General features: G+C 45.3%; 1 protein-coding gene across 4 annotated transcripts in view; it reads right to left on the bottom strand.

Moving 5' to 3' along the window:
* Positions 1–19,416, bottom strand: part of rasgrf2b (Ras protein-specific guanine nucleotide-releasing factor 2b) — a 38,085-nt gene that overhangs the window by 2,101 nt on the left and 16,568 nt on the right. Inside the window, exons 2-28 of one of the 4 annotated variants that reach the window (XM_053870526.1) lie at positions 18,151–18,257; positions 17,823–17,970; positions 15,254–15,343; positions 15,040–15,176; positions 14,677–14,793; positions 14,492–14,571; positions 13,103–13,296; positions 12,923–13,032; positions 12,737–12,855; positions 12,263–12,423; positions 12,133–12,199; positions 11,539–11,675; positions 11,101–11,183; positions 10,543–10,791; positions 9,456–9,548; positions 8,309–8,772; positions 5,586–5,711; positions 4,908–4,997; positions 2,999–3,105; positions 2,308–2,420; positions 2,174–2,234; positions 2,002–2,105; positions 1,748–1,832; positions 1,488–1,685; positions 1,294–1,373; positions 1,109–1,226; positions 970–1,038 (exon numbers count right to left, since the gene is read on the bottom strand). In XM_053870526.1, coding sequence (XP_053726501.1) covers positions 970–1,038; positions 1,109–1,226; positions 1,294–1,373; positions 1,488–1,685; positions 1,748–1,832; positions 2,002–2,105; positions 2,174–2,234; positions 2,308–2,420; positions 2,999–3,105; positions 4,908–4,997; positions 5,586–5,711; positions 8,309–8,772; positions 9,456–9,548; positions 10,543–10,791; positions 11,101–11,183; positions 11,539–11,675; positions 12,133–12,199; positions 12,263–12,423; positions 12,737–12,855; positions 12,923–13,032; positions 13,103–13,296; positions 14,492–14,571; positions 14,677–14,793; positions 15,040–15,176; positions 15,254–15,343; positions 17,823–17,970; positions 18,151–18,257 — 3,507 coding nt within the window. The remainder of the gene's footprint in view (positions 1–969; positions 1,039–1,108; positions 1,227–1,293; positions 1,374–1,487; positions 1,686–1,747; positions 1,833–2,001; positions 2,106–2,173; positions 2,235–2,307; positions 2,421–2,998; positions 3,106–4,907; positions 4,998–5,585; positions 5,712–8,308; positions 8,773–9,455; positions 9,549–10,542; positions 10,792–11,100; positions 11,184–11,538; positions 11,676–12,132; positions 12,200–12,262; positions 12,424–12,736; positions 12,856–12,922; positions 13,033–13,102; positions 13,297–14,491; positions 14,572–14,676; positions 14,794–15,039; positions 15,177–15,253; positions 15,344–17,822; positions 17,971–18,150; positions 18,258–19,416) is intronic. The other 3 variants (XM_053870527.1, XM_053870529.1, XM_053870528.1) reach the window with 3 other exon arrangements.

The raw sequence follows: 19,416 nt of genomic DNA, 5'->3' as shown, positions 1-19,416 counted from the left end.
CATATAAGTGAACGTTAAGAAGTAAAAACTACACTTTGGATATTAGGCTCTATAGTTAAAATGTAGGCTGAGATTCAAAGGTTCTCCCTGGAGAGGAGGAAGAAGTGGCATCATCAAAGAGGAGCCATGCTGGAGGACCAATTTGTGTTTGTTTTAGACATTTGGGTCTCTATTTAATGCTTTTTTTTGTCCTCTTTGATCTTCTCTACAGTCAGCAAAGACGACCAATGAACTGGATGTAACAACTGAAGACTAGTTTAGATTGTGTTGTAGTCTATGCCACAAATTCATAGGGAAAATTCCAATAAATGTTGAATGTAAGTAGAAATTGGATGAAAAATGGGAACAAGGATGTATTTGCTTCAAGAAGCAAGGCAGACTGTCTCCTGTGTTGTGAGTTGGTGGTGGAGGAGAACACTATACGAATCTCAGAATGGCTATGATAAAGATATATTGGTAAGCAACCTCTTGCTTCTCTTATATCAGAGGTGCACATGATGTCGATCGCCAAAAAATAGCATAGGTAAAATGATATTTCATTTGTCTGATATTTTCAATATTCTTCAGCAGTTTGATGATGCTTTGCATATTGTGACTCAGCCACCAAATTGAAGCCTGATGCAGAGAGAGGAAGAATAACACACTATAAAATACTGCAATATCGAGCACTAAATATATTTGTAGATGAATATCTGTTTCACATTTTAATGGTTGTTAGATCAGTGTGACTTGGTTACTTAGAAGTAGCTCGCAGGACACGTCTTAGATGACCCATGGTTGAATCATCATGCCTTTCAGCTGTTCAGTAATTTAGTGCCTCCCTGCCGTCTCTAGGGGGAGGAAGCCCTAGGTCTGGCCTAAGAACACCATGGTTTTCCTCAGAAGAGCTGGAGGTTGTGTCACAGGTAATGAAACTCAAGGCCTCTTTAATTCCTCTGAGTGGAAGAAAACAGCGTGCAGCTAAAGTACCTTGGCTTGATGCTCTATTCTGTAGGGCGTCTGCTGGAACTGCCGGATCTCTCTGATGATGTGGGAGATCTGAAAAGCGCCTCATGTTTATGATCAGTTGCACTACGTATAGAGTGCCCTCATGTGCGTTACGGCTCACCATCCTCATCTTGGAGAAGTTGACGAGACCTTCCTCTGTGAAGTTGGGAGTCCCCTCCTCGATGAAGGCCAGATCTGTCAGGTACATGCCCAGGTACGGAACACAGGGAGGGTTGCAGCTGGAAGTGGGCAAGCACACCCATGAGCACAATGAAACATCAGTCCAGAAACGCCACAAAAACGTACTTTTTCAAAGTTTCCCTCAGATTTTTGAAGCGTCCCTCAGACGACACCGTCTTCTGCAGCTTATCCATGAGGGCTTTAGTCTGCATGAAGGCAACCTCAGTTACTGGCGACATGTTTCTCTTCCATGATATTGCTCAGTAGTTATAACCCATGAACTGGTTCAGAGGGAAACAGCTGACAAATAGATGTACAACCTGCTTGCTGACTTTGGCCCAGGTCTTCTTCAGACGGTAGATGGCGCTACGATTGAGTGCGGAGGTGATCTCCAGGACGCCGTTGTAATTGTTCAGGCAGCGGCAGATGTCGGCCACCGCCACCCACTTCTCAATAGAGTTGGCTCTGGAGCCCACATCGGTGTGGGTCATGATCTGGGATGCCACCAGGTTACTCATCTGGTCAGGGAGGGAATAACTCAGCTGATCTTACTGTGGCATGATGATGGTGGAACACTCACGTCATTGAAGTGTTGGCTGGTCTTCATGATGTAGGGCGTCCTCTCGTTCTTGTCCACTTTCATCCAGCCCTGACCAAGGAACTCCCTGCCAGACACGTTGGGAAATCATCTAAATCATCTTCAAATCACCAGGTTAGTCCAGGTCTGGCTGGAGGCTGGGTCCCAGCTTTCCTTTCGGACCCAAGCACGTGGTTTTTCTGAATACACATTGTTACATACGCGTATTTTTGGTTCTGACAAGTGTGAGAACTGACTCGTAAGGAATGCTCCTGAAGATGATGTGATCCAGGAGGGTGATCTGCTCAGCCAGCTCCATCGCTGAGAGCGACTCGAAGCACTCGGCCTTCGGGCAGTCGGCCTGAACACATGAACAAATAGTGAGTCGTCTTATTATTACTTCAAACCTCTCAACATCGATTTCCTCACCATCTGTAAAATGTCTTCAATCCTCAGCTGGGCGTCGTCCTGCTCATCCTGGGAGAGGGCACTAGAGCAGCCGAGGAATTCTAGTTTTAGTGAGAGTGTGTGTCGGTGCGTGTTGGTGTGTGCGTGCTCTGTACTTGAGTATGTTGGCTGTAGCTTTCCTCTCTTGAGGGAGAAGGTCTGGATCTCGAAGAACTTCCTCCAGCAGACAAATGACCGACATCTTCAGGTCCCCGTTCATTTCAAAGTCCTTGTTCATGGAGACACAAACTCAGTCGTGCAAGATAGCTTTGGCAATCTTGCCAAAAGAAAAGGGAGAGTCTAGCGACAAGTACTAATGTGTACTCTTCTTTCCATATCACATTCATGTTCCGTACCAGCATTTCATCTTCCTGTCTTTATCGTTTCAGCCAAATGTAGCCTGTGCTGCGAGGTCCTCTCTAACAAGCTCTTTGTTCTGTTCTGTCATGAACAGTGGGGTGTGTCAACACAGCAATTTAAAATGATTGAACACAAATACATAAACGGATCAATGGTCTACTGCAGAACCTCGGAGAAGAGCGGCGGCCAATTACCATGATGTGCAATTAATTAGAAGAACCAGTTTAGAGGACGTAGGTGGACCGGGCCAGCCGAGTCCAATTGACGATATCTGCTGTGTGTTGTGAGCGCAGCGGAGCATCACACGTCTGCTTTAATGAGACCGCATACTTGAACCGCTTGGCACAAGGACGCGGTTCAGTACACACACACACACACACACACACACACACACACACACACACACACACACACACACACACACACACACACACACACGGTGCAGACCTGCGAGTGCTTGGAGACCCAGTGGCGCAGCACGTTCAGAACTCGGTTGGTCGCAGCTCGACGGATGATGAACTCTTTGTCACAAGTTCTCTCATTGTTTGTGAAGACTGAGTTCAAGAAGAGAAGAGGAACATACAGCTTAATGATGCATGGGTGAATTTCTCGCCTTCATTCATGTGGAGGAATTCAAGTTCTGCTCAAACATTTGCGGCAACTCCTCAGCTAGCTGTTCCTTAAGTCCCTTCACTATTAAAACACTACTACCATAGTAGTAATACTTCAATAACCAATAACTTCAAAAACAAGACAGTTAGGTTGAGAACCTTTTCACAACAGTGTTGAGCATCAGCTCCTGTAAGACTGAGACCGTGGTTGAATACCTGGGAGTCTAGGTCAGAGGAAGACGGAGGATAACAGATCAGTGCAGAGTCTTCACTCATGAGGATGGAGGAAGTCAACATCAACCAATGGGCAGAATAAACTAACCAACACAACAAAGGTTATAACAGTGGTCTTATGTTGTCCACACTCACCATGCTCATCACACTTGGACAGCAAAATGACAGCACTACTGTTTCACTAAATGGATCTCCCTTTGGTTAACACTTTGAATCCTAATGTTGCATTCTCAGGTCATTTTGGTCCTAACAGCAGCTGGTTATCCTCCCACATCTACTTTCACGTTGCTTAAATGGGTAATTACTACCTTTAGAAGTACCCAACAATTTCATTTCACACCAAGGTTTAGATCTCAAAACCAGAACTGCCCACCTGGATTGCTGCTCCAGCGGAGGAGTTTAGGTCAAGGTCGTGACCCCTGGCAGTTGCTGCACAGGCAGCTCAGATTTATAAGTCTCTACACTGCAAAAAGCGTGGCCATAACAATATACACTTTCATCGAGAGGAAAAGAGATAAACATTAGCCAACTCAACTGCCCATACTTGACAAGATATCTTAATTTCATATTGTCTTGTATGAGGCTTGTATGAGTTCATAAACAGTCAAATCTGGATAGAAATGTTTGAAATCAGTCTGTGCGTTCAGGGAGCCTGTTCAGGTGAAAAAAAAATCCCCAAAAAGCATTGCACTAAGTAGCCTTTAAAAACTCATACACGATAAAGGCAACATAACTTCCTTATCAAATTGAAAAGATGTGGGCACCAGAAACTCCAACAGATGGTGGAATGTTTATTCTGAAGAGGAAAATTCTGAAGGCAGAAAGTGACGGCAGGGGTGAGTGACAGTGCCTCCCTTTGCAGTGACAGTCCACAAGCAGCAGTGGAGTCGACTCATGGTCAAAGCACCGAAATGGAGGAAGCAGGAATGTAAAAAAAAAAAAAAAAAAGAAATGAAATAGCAGCTCACCTGCTTTCAGTGACATTGATAATGCCATCATCATCATCATCATCGTTGCATGAGTGAGTATCGCCAGTGAATCAGATAAACATCAATAAAAGTCACTTACTCCACAACAGATGACACTTGGTGACATCACAATATGCACATTAGATGAGTGACTTCACTTCCATCCCAAATATTAATGGCCAATATACAACACAGCAAATAGTATTTTCCTAATGTGAAACTGGTTTTCATAACATGTTAGTGATATTTTATTACTAATTTTATTTAGCCAAATTAAATGAGACAAATTTTACATTCAACTCAAAATCGGTATGCAAATAATAAATCTAAAAATAATATTTCTGGCTTTCTAATATCAGCACTATAGAAGACTATATATTGCTGTGATTTTGACTAAAATGCCTTGTGAGAAGTCTGACTGTGCCTGGGTCCTTGGTCAGAGAGCACATGTTCCACAGACTTCCTCACAGGCAATATGACATGATGGCGACATGATAAAGGTACAGGTTAATGCACAGGGTGATCATGCGTGTACATGTGTACCTGGTGGTGGGCCGTGTCCCGCGGCAGCAGTGGCGATGGCAAAAGCAGAAGCAGGAGAGACGGAGCAGCGGGAGTTTTCTCCTGACTGAACTGCAGAAACATGTCATTACTGTCAACATTGTTGCTGCGGCTGTGTGCCTCTTCAAACCACATGAAAGCAAACAGGCCCCTGACATCAGTGGAAGCCAATATATATGAAGATTTTTGTGTGGTTTTGTGCAGAATGGCTGAGAAAACCAATCATTCATCTGGAAGAAAATCAACATTTAAATTGGAGGTGGGACTCAATAAAAAAAATAAAATCATAATAATACCAGGTTTAATCATAAATTGATTAGCATTTCAATATTTGACTCCAATATTGACTTTGGGTTGAATCTGTTCACATTGGCTGAAACATCAGGCGCTCCAGCAATGAGCCAACTCTCGGCTGCATGAAGGACATTGAACAGCATTTTCTGTTTCCTGGAATTGGTGCGCTGCAAAACGTTTTTATGTAATTTATGAACATGAATCTCTCACAGTCCCAGCTCTAATTTAACGTTATCGTTGGTTATTTAACATTGATTTTGTGATCTTTGTAACAAATGATGCCTTGTTACAAACAGAGCTGAATTGAAGAGTTCCAGCTCTGGTCCGGCAGCCACGCTCCAGTGTGGAGGACAAGTAAAGTCCTACCCCCGGGCTGCCTGTAGCGGAGGTGTCGGGGTGTTGATGGGGAGCGACATGGCGACATGTCTCCTGCCTCGCTGCCTTGAGGAGACTCAGGGATGATCTTCTCCAGCGACACAGAGTCCAGAACAGCTAGATGAGCACAGAGAGTGTGATGAGGTCATACACCTTTGACCTGACTTGACCTTGAGATGATGTCCCATAGCTAAAATGTAAGACTTGTTTTGGGACCAGATGGATGAAAAGTCAATGTGGAAGCAAAAAAAGTGTATGGTTTCCAACAAGCAAAGGACAGGAGTTTCAAAGAGAAGGGGATCAGGGCATTCCATGGCGCTGTGAACCCTGAAGATGTTGAATTTATGAATAAAGGCCATCTCATCTAAGTCATGTGTTTTTTTCTCCCGGACATGTAGCACACTCCCGGCCAGAATTTATAATTCCCATTTCACATGGGTTTATGACAGCACTTGTAAGGTTGTATTTATATTCCAGCGTTGACTGGCTTCTTGTTCGACCCATTCGAAAATGATGAAAATCCCTTTTTATGCATTCAAACTCAAAGCCGCCCGAAGTCCTCCTCCACAGTGTGTCGTCTTCTCCTGGCAGTAACGTAGCTTCAAGTGCAGTTAGAACCATGCAGCGCGATCATTATCACCGTGCATGTTTGTCAGCAAGAACACGTCGCTGCAGGAATGAGAACAAAAGGTCAGACGACCTTGAAGACCAACAGAGAGCTGCTGGCACTGGATCTCCGCAGCGTGAAGAGGTGACACAGAATGCACGGGATTTAAAATAACTGTGAGCGCATGCTAATGAGGCTGTGCCTGACCTTGCCTCGGATGACGCTGCGTCACCTTTTGCATCTCAGACTTTAACTCGGTGATTAGACGTGGAAGTGACTCAAAGACTAACGATGTTTCACAGGGCGGCTGCTCCACTCCAACGCAGAGAGCAGTGAGCGTGAGTGACCAGTCAGGGAAATCCTTCACACCTCTAACAAGGCTCCGTATGGTAGTTATGAGTCACAGCAGATGTTTAGCACTAGGTCACATGGAGGCACCTGCCTGACTGTCAGTCAGCACTGCTACTGTACAGAGAACAAACGGCTCCATTGACAGCCACCAGTTTTGCTTCTGTGCTTGCCTCAGTCTTGTTCAGGTGTTCAATTTAGGTTTCTATTTCTAACAAATCTTCACTTCACAGCGACAAAACCCCAGCATCAAACAGGGTCACTGCTCCGGGGTGAGAGGAGGGCGCCATCTTGGACAGGTCACAGCGGAACCACAACGTACAAGAATCATCAATCTGTATCATCACTTCTGTTTCTGGACTGTGGGAGGAAACCAGAGTGCTTTGAGGTGACTGATCAAGACACTTGGAATTAAGGACAAGCAGGCTATCCAGGATGTCCCTTTGGTTTAGCAACTCATGAGTCTTTTTCGCCAGGACTGAGCCGGTCCTGATGAATTCATCTATGTTGCCCGTAAGTCAATGATAAAGAGTCGACCACATACACGCCGCCTTTGGTCACTCGGATCACTTGTGGACTGTGATGGCATTGCTGACGCTTCAGTGTTTCAGTTGAGTCAAATGTTTCCGCTTCCATATGGTTTCGTTTTGGGATTACGTAATGATCGGCATGAAACGATTATTTCGCCGGACACCCGTCCGAACTTCTCTCATTCTGCACGATGCACCCAAACTGCTGCACCACAAGAGTGCTTGAGCCTCTGTTTACATGGCGTGTTGGACGCCAATATTAGCAAGTATTAGTTCCTGACTCGGCAGCGTCAGGTCCTCCAAGCAGCAGACGCTCAGCCAATGTTCTGAGTCACAACAGCAGTGATAGTTGCTTGTTGGAGATTCGAAAACCAACGAAAGCCAATGATTATTTGGAAGTGGATAAATGCATAAGAAGGGGTGATGAAAACAAGCGCTCCTTGTCATTCATCACGCTGCAGAGACGCAGGAAGTGTGCTCAGATGTGGAGGTTTTATAATTAAGCGAGTGACTTGTCTCACGATCTCATGAAAAACGACAAAAAAAAAGGCTTGGAATGTGAAATCACATCTTACAACATCAGAACCACAGAAAAATCTATGCATCCCAGTCAAGTGCCAGCTCAACTCGAAATATTTTCTCGTCTCCACTGTTCTCTAAACCCAGACCTCAGAGATTGGAGTTTCTAGAGAGAAACATTTAACCTACATGATGAAGGTTAAATATAACTGCTAAATTATTGTTTACATATTACGCATTGTTTTATTGTAGATCGTTGTTCAATAAAGTTTGAAAGTTCAATGACTGCAAAACAAAAAAAAATGTTGAATAATCGAGGTTATGATATGAATCAAAATAATCTGGATTATCATTTTTGCCATAATCGTCCAGCCCTAGATTAGGCTCTCAATACATCACGGTGCCTTTTCACATGAGGTCCCACTGTTTATATAGCAAGTGACATTACAATTATTCAAAGGTTGGAACCTTAAGGTGTGACATACAGAAAAAGTTGGGCAGTGCAGTGAAGCGCTGTCGACGGTGGGAGGGGAAGCATTTGATTCAATTGGAAGCCTGATGAGTCAACATGGAAGGCTGGCTCCTGCGTCAGCTGGGTCACAAGAGGCCACTTGAGTTAACATGTGTCAGAATGTGTTGCCTCCGTGGCACAGAACTTTCATTATGTTTGAGCATGTGGTGACTTTTGGAGCATGAAATCTGGTGTTTACCTCGGCGGATGCTTCGTCGAAGTTTCCCACAGAAGGGATCCATCTTCAGGATCTCCTCTCCGTTGGCAGTCTGGCTGGGACTCTGATCCGGAGGAGAGGGAATCGGCGGGGCAGGCTCCGGCACTTGTTTGGCACTATTCGCAGGAGGCGAGGCGATGGACGGCGGGGACGAGGGCGTGGGAGTCTGCGGGGTCTGGGCTGATGTCGGGCTGCTGGCTGCTGACTGGGACGAGTTGTGGTTGACAGCTGAGTTGGTCAGCGGACTGCTCAGGTCCAGTCCTCCCACTCTGGCGGTGACGGGGGAGTGCAGGGACAGCTTACGTGTCCGGACGGGTGAGGAGGTGCGGGACGGGATGGAGAGGGGAGGCGGGGAGGAGAACTTGCGACAAAGACGTGGAGACTTGTCGTTGGTGTGCTCGCCGGCTCGGTTGTTCTGATTGGTGGCGAAGAAAAGCTCCAAGGATCTGCAGGGAGGAAATAACAGCTCACTCAATAACAGGATATTAAAAAAACAATAAAGAGAGGCAAGCCAGTTTCCTGCTACTGCCAAAAGTCCAATTAGCCCCTCTGTTTTAAATGGTCCTTCAACCTCCAGAGCGAGGTAATTCAGGTGAAACGCGAGGCATTAAGTTGCTGTTGACTTCAAACTGTCTCCTGATGAGAAAACTGAGCAGAAGCAGACAGGTCTTAAATTAAACACTTGGGTTTCTGAGGCTGTCTACAGGCAATACACAGGTGTGCTGACCTGTCTGTAGCGCCAGAGACACTTCCTTCCTGCACTTGTGCTCAAACACCTTTAGCAGACGGAGGAGCAGCGAATATGTTTTTAATGTGACCAGTCATGAGAACAAGTCATGCATGTCCTGTATAAACAAGCTAGCAAGGTACAACCAATAACTTTGCATTCAAGGTTTGAGAGTGAAAGAGATCCTCTGCAGCAGAGAAAGAAGGGAAGACCCATGCAGAGTGAACAGAAAAGCCCGAGTAGCTCTATGAAAGTGAGCTGACATGCTTCCTCAGACCACAGGCTCCTACGACTGCACACAGTCTTTTCACCAGAGTCTTTTCACATCAGAGTCAGAAGTCATGCATCAGTGTCCAAAACCAACGGGAGGCAAGGAGAGAGAGCGAGAGCAGAAATGGTTACTTGGACTGATCCATGTTAATCTTCTTCATCTTCAGGCTGAAGTCAGGACAGATGGATGAGATGGACAGACGCTCTAATGAGTGGTACTGAGCCCTGCAGCAGGAGGGAACACGGAGAGACAGAGGGACGGACCACAGGTAAACACATTGAAATGGATGATCGCATTTAGTCACAGAGAAAGGAGAAGATGGAGGTGAAGAGAGAAGGAGAGAGAGAGAGTAAGAGAGTCACACATTCAGCCCAAAGGCCCGAACCTTCGTACCACAGGTGCCTCATTTACAGTACACTATCATGTCTTTCATGCTTCCTGCTTTTCTGGTCATAAGGACTGTAGAATTTTGACACAAAAGCGTTATGTTTTCAGTAACTTTGATAAATGAATGTGTAATAGATTCCCATATTGGGTTATTTTTGTGTAAGATGATTTATCTTGTATGACATCTTCATTTCTATGGTCAACACTCAGCTTTTCCACAGTCTCTGACAATAATATATGTATGTCCAGATTTGACAGTGCGTTTTCTTCGGGGGGAAGCCACTATACTGCTCAGCTCTAGTTCCCAGGCCATCACCCAACCGTGTCCTGGGCCTGCCCAGGGCCACCTCCCCGTCAGACATCCCCTGGACTACCTCATCTGGGAGGCATCCTAAACTGGCTTCTCTTAATGGCCAGGAGCAGTGGTTTTCCGATGAGTCTCTCACGCCTGACTAAGCGAGAGACATCAGTCAAACACAACTCACTGTAGCCTCGTATTTGCGTCACCCCTCAGGGCCCTGAGGTACTCAGCATATGAAGAGATAAACTCTATCCATATGGAAGTTCCAGAACACATACTGGACCCTACACACACAACTGCAACAAGCTCTCCAGCATCTCCTTTAAGCCAAGTGTTTGCACCCGGACAACAGCATTCATTTGAATCTGTTGGTCAGACTCATTCAATACAAGGCTGCAATGAGCAGGCTCATGCAGCTGTAAAAAAAGTGGGGTTGACTAACTTCACGTATATAATTCAGACCAACTTCACAACCACAAAAATGGCTCCTGTCTGATGTTTCCAGATGGAATGTGTGTGTGGTGAATGACCTGATAGGAATGGAAGAGAACGGCTTCTTGTAGATGTCCGCCAGCTTGTCCATGACAACTGTTGCCGTGGTGAAGATCCTGTATGTGTGCAGGAAGGTGTTGAGGAAGTCGATGGAGAGGAAGCGCAGGTCGGTCAGCCTCTCCAGCAGCCGCTCCACGCTGGCGTACCGGATCTGGGGGACCTTGCAGGAGTTGAGCGTCTTGCTGAAGCAAATGTCAACATCATCTTTATGGAGACGCACATCGGATCTGATGGATACACGTTTACACACAAACACACACACACACATAACGAAGCATGGGTGACTGCTGCACTGCTCGGAAAGGAAAAGGTTACGAAAAAGAGGCAGGTACACCAGAGAAACGATAAACAGGATTCCCCAAAGAAGCAAAGTATACCACCAGATTAGAGGAACTGCAAAAGAAGCCAAAATAAGCCAAATAGAAACGTATAAAATCACTCGGTAAATAAAATACATTATCATTCGGATGCTTCTGAACGTTCAGCGCCACTAACACGACGACGCTTGTCCCTGTGCACACATGCATCGCACTTACTTGATCATGTGAGGCACCGTGACTTTGGAGTTCTCCTCGAACACGCTAGTCATCAGCCCGTTACAGCGGATGTTATCAATGCACTGGGGAGATGCATGAGATACATGAAACAATGAGGGAGAGAAAAATAAAATTGAGTCAAACTTTTCGGTGCTGTTTGCACTTGTCATGAGGCTGGATGAAAGATGCCCTCGGAGGATATTTCTTCATGCCAAAGCCAGAGAGGGCATTTTATTACCGAACATGTAGGAATGAACTTTAACACGGCGCCTGCTTTTTCAGATGAAACAAACTTTTTTTTGTATATCAGTCAGATTTAAAAACCAATGAACCAATGAAGCAGCGTCAGTGGTAGAGTGTGCCTCCATGCTTCCTTGTCAGTTTCTGCCCTGTGACCACTCGCTCCTGCTATTTAAAGGCATTCACTAGTCGCCTTACCTGGCTGATGTCACTGGTCCACGCTGCCTTCTCCTGCCGCGACGGCGCCAACAGGACTACGGTGAAGGCGGGCGAGTCAGGCGGCTCCACCACTAGCTTAAAGTCCAACTGGCCAAACACTTGACCGCTCACTTTAGCTGCAGCACCAGAGTGAAGAAAGTCACTTTAGAATATATATTTTGTACTTGGTCTGTCAATTGTTTTCCCAGTTTATTGCTTGAAATTACCGGAAGACTACATCTGCATGACTTAAAACTCCATTCAAACAAAAGAATACAATTTAAAAATATGATACTGTGACATACATTAGAGGTGAAGTCAGTCTAATTAGATGGACCCATTATCTTCAGGCCGAGGGCTGGAGGTCTAAGTGCCGCTCTTATTGTGTGTGTGTGAGTGTGTGTTTATGTGTGATCAATTTCCCTGCGGGAATGTGGAGATAAAAAAAATAATGGCGCCCTGATGTCAGAGGATCAGAGCCTGGCATTTAAAGAGGTGAGCGTCTGGTATTTGAAGAGACCCACATATTCCCCGACAGCCACCTCATTAACCTGGTAAGTGCTGAGCGGGAGGAAACATGAGGATCAGACTCACACTCCTCATCACTGGCATCCGGTTCCTCTATCAGGGTGCAGTCGATGAGTGATAGAACTCCACCTTGCTGCACAGAGGAAGGTTCTCTTAGACAGGCTGAGCGGAGTTTGACTCTTCACTCTTATTTCACCTTGAGCAGATGCAGTTTCCCTCCTGAACTTCGTGTGCAGACCAGGAAGTGTTTGGTAAAGAGGAAGCACTGGCGCTCGCCTTCCTTCTTCAGGGACAATGACCCGAGACGGACCTTGCTGAGCTTCCCTCGCTCCACCGACGGGAGCTGGATGAGTGAGCCTGAAGAGCACAGTGACGGAGGGTAAAAGATTTTGTTGTTAAAACGTCGGCACTTGCATAAAAACACGTGGGATGTTTGAGATTTTTTCATCGCTTAATCTCTAGCAATCCCAAGCAGAGGAAAAACCAACTCAAGCTTCAGGGATTACCAAAGCATAGCATTTTCTGCCAATATTTTGGCTGAAAATGCTAAAAATGCTAATAAGTGACAGCTACAATCCCAAACTGATTTAGGAAGGAGCAGCCCTGTGTGTCAGAACCTCTCTGAAAAAGAGGCTGGAAGACTTGAATGGTGAAACTGACGAAGACTCACCCTGTCTGACGAAGGTCTGACTGGTGTCCAGCAGGATGTCACAACCTTCAACGATCATTCTCTCGATAGCCAGATTCTTCCGGATGTTCTCCGTGTCGCTGACCTCATCGTGCATCACTCTGAACACAGGCAAGAGCTTCTCGTCAGCGAATCCAGAATTATAGAGACTCAAATCCAAACTCTCACCTGGACAGCTCTTCCAACTTAGACTTGGCAAACTCAAGACTCTTCCGCTCCACGTGCTCATGAGGCGTGTGGGCCAGCAGCTCGTGCAGGGTGATGATGTAGCGAGGAATCTTTGGAGGGAAAAAAACAGCCAGAGTTGAAAGCCCTTGTCAGCCCAAGGTCCCCTGCTGGTGCTCACACCTGGAACATGGGGTACGTGAGGAAGGTCTCCAGCATCCGTCCCTCGCAGGCCGCATTTGATTCATACTGTTTCAGCAACTTGTCGAAGTCCCGGTTCTGCTTGCAGTTAGCCAGAACCTGCAGGCTGTACTGGTGGTTCCGCACAAACTCCTGGTAGATGTTCAGCATCGGCAGCAGGATGTCAAACAGGTCGGCTGGAGGGAACAGGCAATAACTTCAGCTCAGGAAATAAGGTTAACAGCCTTAGAAACTGACAACATTCACTCATTCATTCAGCTTTTGTCTGTCAAGGACTGGTGACTGTGCGTTCCAAATTCTATGCCCATACCTTGTGTTGTCAGATGGTCTCCTGTGAGCCAAATAGTAATTAGTTTTTGGTTTAAATGAAGCAGAAAGGCTTCCAAAAGATACAGTACAGACAATGTAAATGTGTTCATTTTCAGGTGAAGGTCACATGACAAATTTCACGGGATGGAAATATAAATCGACCTGGTCAGACTCTGGCTTTACATTGCATCTGGTTGGTCTAAGTGAAGTCTAAAGGGGAACTTGTGCAGGGGAGCAAAGGAGCATCTCCTTTGCTCCCCTGAAGATGGGAAGGAAAGCACGCTGCAGGATGGAGGCAGAGGAGCAGCTGAGGATGACCAGGAATTAGTGGTCTGTTCTGGTTATAGGTTTTCAAATTATATTCATTAAATAACATCTGTTTAGTACTTTTAAATTCATGTTATATTTACAACAACACATGTACCCTTATATCTTCCCTGCTGTCACCAAATGTAAGACCAAAATTTGGGCTCATATCACCTATCACTTCTACTGGCCATTTGACTTAGAACAGATAACCTGAAGACATCTTTATTACGCTAAAACCAAAAACACGTACAAATAAGGAGACCAGTAGTACCACTGTATAAATGGAAACAGTCAAAGTTTTTCCTAATTTGACCTCCACACTGAGGTAATGATCACCTCTCACAAAGGACTTTGGGTCTAAATGCAAAGAAGTATTTAAGAGTTTTCCTCTGTGTCCAGTCAGTTATTAGACGAATGGTTCCATTTGGTTTTGAATGGCTTTCTATTTCAGCCTGACATGTAATTTACAGCCGTGTCACTCAGCCGTCGGTCGCCTAGGTGATGCTAATCTGACGCAAGATTCTGTCGTAGGAGGTGAAAAAGCTGAAAACCTTCGATTCTAAGAGGCTTTTGTTTGTCAGCACAATGAGGACGCGTGCTGCAGAATAAGATAGGGCCATGTGAGCGAGCGTGTGTGTTGTCAGATGTCAAGGTCGGTTGTAGAAAGCCACCTGACTCTGATGCCAATCAGGGCCAGAGAATCAACACCAGGCGAGTGTGTGTGCTCCGAGTGACATCACCGCAACAGCTTACCCAGCACCAGCGTTGGCCAGTTTGCGATCCTCGCCTTCAGGCCCTGGTGGAAAATCTCGTGAAGGAACATGATGGTCTCACTGTGAGTCACGAGCACACACACAGACACAGGACAAAAAGGTTTTATAGCTTAGACGACAGCACTTGTTGGCGTGTGTCTGCGCCGTAATCGCACCCCAACACACCTGTTGAGGAAGATGCTGCTGACGTCATCGTGGCTGATGGGAGGTTTTTTGGAGCTGGCTGCCATCCTGAGAGGTCTGAGGAAGCAGTTGACCAGGATGTAGAGCTGGTGGACGTACCTGCGAAGACACGCGAGAGTTGGACCTCAATGCAGGAGTCTGTGGTGGGCATTGCTTTTTCCCATCACTCATATGTTCTTATATTCTTTCTCGAATTGAGTGTTTCAATGTCTGTTTCTGGATAATGGAAAAAAGGTGAATATATATATATAAATGGAATCGAAACCGTATATCGGGACAAAAGCAGATTGTCCCAGCACTAAACTAAACAGTCGATTTGTCAGTTGACATAAGAACTGAACTCACTCTGTCTCCGCCTCAACCATGTTAAACACTATCTGGTTCCTCTTCCTCATGCTCTCAGCATGTGGTGAGCAAATGTAGTCCTGCACGATGATCTTCCACTTCCTGCGACAGAGCCAGCCTCGCATGAAACTCTGGACCTGAGAGGAGACAAAAAAGAACGCAAACAATTTTAAACATGAAGAGACAATCATGCGCAAGAATCAGCTGCCTTTACCTTCTTGATCTTCTTGATATCCGGGTCTTCGTTCTCATGGGGAACGTGGTACGGCCGCATTCGCTCCTTGGTCTTGTTGAGAGCGATGATCTGTGAGGACAAAACAGTGTCATGAACACAACTGCCTCTTACAGCTTGCTCTATTCAATGATGGTCACTAAAGAGTGGCGTGAACTGACCAGAGACGGCGTTGGTGTGAAACCATTTCTATCTCAGTCTGTGTGTATTCTTCCTGATCTGTATATTTAAGTTGATGAATTAACCAAATTAAATATTTCCAAGACGAGGCTTTCTCTGAAGTTTTGCAGCATGAAAAATTCCATCTTTATTTCCTCCCCCATTAGCTAGCGAGTGTTCACAAAGATGAGAGTGTCGGCCAGGCGGTGACACTTTGACTTTAATTATTCATAAGTAGTGTGCAACAAATAAATAAACAAACATCTTTAGAAGACAAATCGCCCCCTCCACACTGGCTCTTTAAACTTCATCCTTTGCTCACGAGCCAGTTCGCTCCACACGCAGGTGCGCCTTCATTCTTAATGTCTTTTTATTAGCATTTCCACCATCGGAAGCTAAATCCTCATGATGAGGTGTAAACAAGTCGTGAAGCTAGAAATCTGTCACACTCTTGCTCTGTCACAGCCGCGATAAAGCAACGACAATCCAGGAGATCATATCAAAAAGTGCTTGTGTTTGAAGCTTTCAGAAGGACAGTCTTCATCTTTCAAGGTCTTGGTCCAAAGTGTTTTTTCTTTAATTTTGAGATCATATCATACATTTTAAAGGAGCAATAGGAAGACTATATGCATTAGATTTTCACAAACTGTTCTTAGAATATGACCTTGATGGCACCTTTTCTTTCCTTTGTTTCTTACCTCTTGTTATGCTTGTACTTATTTCCATCATATATTTATTAAAACCATCCTTTCATTTCTTTTTTATTATTTTTATTGAGTTACAAAACCACTTTGTCTTGACCGTTTTGTGGGTTCATCTTCTCACCATCTTTTCATCTTCTGCCAATTCCACATCTACATACATATGAGTACAGTAGCAGGTTCCTTAGCTGCTGTTTTCTTACATCTGTCTCAGTCAAGGACAATCTGTCATGCTGTTATCTGTAGGAAACAGCTGTTTTTAATTTCCATTTTCTGTTGACTTTGACTGTCAGGCTGCCACACAGACTAGTATTCCCAGTTGGAGAAGACACTGGGAATCCTGTTAGATCCTTTAGATTTGTTCTGCTAGAGAGAGCTCAGTCAACATTTAAATGTCTTGATTTCCTGTTGATCCACCAAGAAAACGATTCAAATAACTTTTCATGCTGGGTCACTTGGACGGGGAGGATCCAGCCTCTCCTCCTTTTATACTGTAGGTCACTCAGGTCATTTTGTGGCAGTCAACCACCTGTTTTCATAAAAGAAACAAGGAGGTAAGAAGAGAAGAAGACAGAGAAGCTCAAAGTAAAGCTTTTCACTCATTGTGGCCTGTTGTGTTTGTCAAGAAAATGTGTCTTGATGGCAGTGAGAAGGACCTCCTTGCTCAGACAGCAGCGCTCTTTGATTGACCTGGGATTAACAGGGGATTGGTCGACTTCCTATTTCATGCGTTCATATCTTGAGAGATCATGCAGGAGGAGTGTAGGTGGCTTGCTGTGAGAGGCAGAACCAAACTGCAGACAAAATACTCGCCAAACCAGGCGCTGCTTTTCTCTCTTCCACGCTAACATAACGCAAACATTTCAGGATGTGGTTCAAGACTGATTCATGATCACTTCGCGTTCACCTTGCTGGAGATTGGCAACATTGATCTTATAGTCAATAGTCTGTGCTGCTTCCCTGTTTATGTGAGATGGAAGAGTAATTAAGAGATTAACGACGAGTTAGAGGTCAGTTTGGGAGAGATTGACTGCTCAGTGGCAGAAGCACACACACACACACGTGCGCCAGCTGTGACAGATGTTTGCAAGGAATCTGATAGTCTTCTTTATTCTGGCTCTCCACCCACACCGAGAGGTGACGGTGCATCATTCACACCCACGGCCACGCTGTCGACATCACGCACGCGCACACGCACGCACGCGCACACGCACGCACGCACACTTCTATATCTAAATATAGGTTGTTCAGAGAATAATAGTTTTTGGATCCATGTTCCAGTGGCTGACAGCGGGGGGGCGATCACATGATGGCAAAACTGAGTGAGAAAATCCTTTCAAAGAAAAAGGCTCCTTCTTTTATTTGCTGCGAGCAAATCAGGAGGAGAAGTGACAAGCTGAACGTGCGCTATTGTTCGCACCAGGCAGGCAAACATTTATTATTTCCAAATTGGATTTTTGCCATCAGAAATATCCAATATATGAGGAAGATCTGAGCAGCTTTCTATGCGTAAAACCCAGGGGTTGTGTCTCCAGAAATGGTCGGTAGATTTTGCTGAGTCATCATTAACTCAATAACATGGAGTGAAGATGTCCCTTTTGAAGGTCGCAGCTGTGTTATGAAGCACTTTGAAACTTGTTTATCAGAACACTCAGATGACAAACTTAGTGGACCGGTCACTTACGACGCACCTCGGCTTTCAGCCTCTCAATCTCGGTGTCCTGATCCTCCAACTGCGTGCGCAGCTGGTTGGCAGCGACTTTCTCCGTCTCCACAATCTGGACGAGGTGAATGTACTTCTGCATCAGCACCTCACGTTCAATAATGATGTCCGAATAGCTGCAGGGAGGATTCAAGATTTCAACCAATGCTGATGCGCCCACGTTCGTCCTTTCACACTGTCACCAAACAGTCAGGACACAGCACTGTGGTGATGCTGCCATGGGACTTGAGTTCAGGCAGCAACATGTTACACGAGACAAACATTTAGACACACCAGCATTGTTCAGCCTTCCCTACCTTGCCTGCTGAATGGCCTCGACCCATTCATCACACTCGCTCTCCTCGTCCGTCCGCAGCTCCAGAGGTTTCTGTCCATCGTGACCGAACACAATGAGGAAATAGTGCTGTGGAACAAAGGCATTTGAGACAGAGACATGTGTCATATTTAACATCTAAAATTCCATGTGAAATTCACAAATCAGAATATACCAGCAGCACAGCAAAAAAATAAGGATCAAATAAATGAACCATAAAAGCACAGTGACAGCGCAGCCACGACCTAAAACAAGGTTCACTGCTGGGAGTAGGTCAGAGATATTGATGAGTTTTCCTCTAATCTCTAAAGCATGCTATCAAATAAATGATGAGTCAGTCACCACCGTCATGTTATAGAGATTCAGTTGTGTGTACGAGATAGGCGCTGGACAGCAGCCATACAAGTGAATGATGAAACCTTCAAAACCTTCCAAGATGCACATAAATACAGGACCTAATTGTAAGCTCTATTTTGTTTGAGAACATTTCATGAATATCCATTCACAACTTATACAATGTCAATAACTACATTACCTCTGTCTATCGAAAGAAATCTTAACTCTTAGGGTGAACTTTCCTTCAGTTGGCTAACAGTGGTCCAGCCTTGCTCCTCAGGAGGCTCAGGAGTCAGGTTCTTTGTGATGAGAGGTTCACTCATTTGGAGATCAAAACCTGTCACCAACATGCATGTGCTAGTCCTGACCAGTTAAAGCAGTGACTGCCTTCCTGTGTCTGGTTCACTCAAGGATTCTGCCAGGCAGAGAGTTACTCATATTTCCCATTATATCTCCCTCTGAATCACTGTCTTCAAGATGCTATGACAGACTGTCTTGGATGAACTGAATGATGAAGGTCATCATTATCATCATCACACACGGGCACACACACTATCTTTGTGGGTACCGCTCATTGCCATAACCCTTTCCCCAGCCTCTCACCCTTAACTTAACCATCCAAAACATGGCTAAACTTAACCAGGACGCTTGAACCAAACTGAAAGTTTAAATCCTCAAATTCAGGCTTAAAGTTGAGGGCCCCTGCAAAATGTCCTCACAAGTGTGTTTCCAAGTACAGGTCCTATACACGCATATATACAGAGAGAGAGAGAGATGTGTACAGTAGTGTCCACAAACTCGACATGTGAAGTGAGAGAAGCTTTTATCCACGCGGTCGTGTCCCGTGGCAGTGGGTTATCAGAAGAGCTGCTATTCTTAGTCGGTGAAAACAGAGAAGACTGAGCCGAGCGTG

Source organism: Synchiropus splendidus, chromosome 7 (genome assembly GCF_027744825.2).
Source record: "Synchiropus splendidus isolate RoL2022-P1 chromosome 7, RoL_Sspl_1.0, whole genome shotgun sequence".
NCBI classification, from domain to species: domain Eukaryota; kingdom Metazoa; phylum Chordata; class Actinopteri; order Syngnathiformes; family Callionymidae; genus Synchiropus; species Synchiropus splendidus.
Note: the sequence above shows the minus strand (reverse complement) of the source record. Positions and strands in the feature narration are given on the sequence as shown.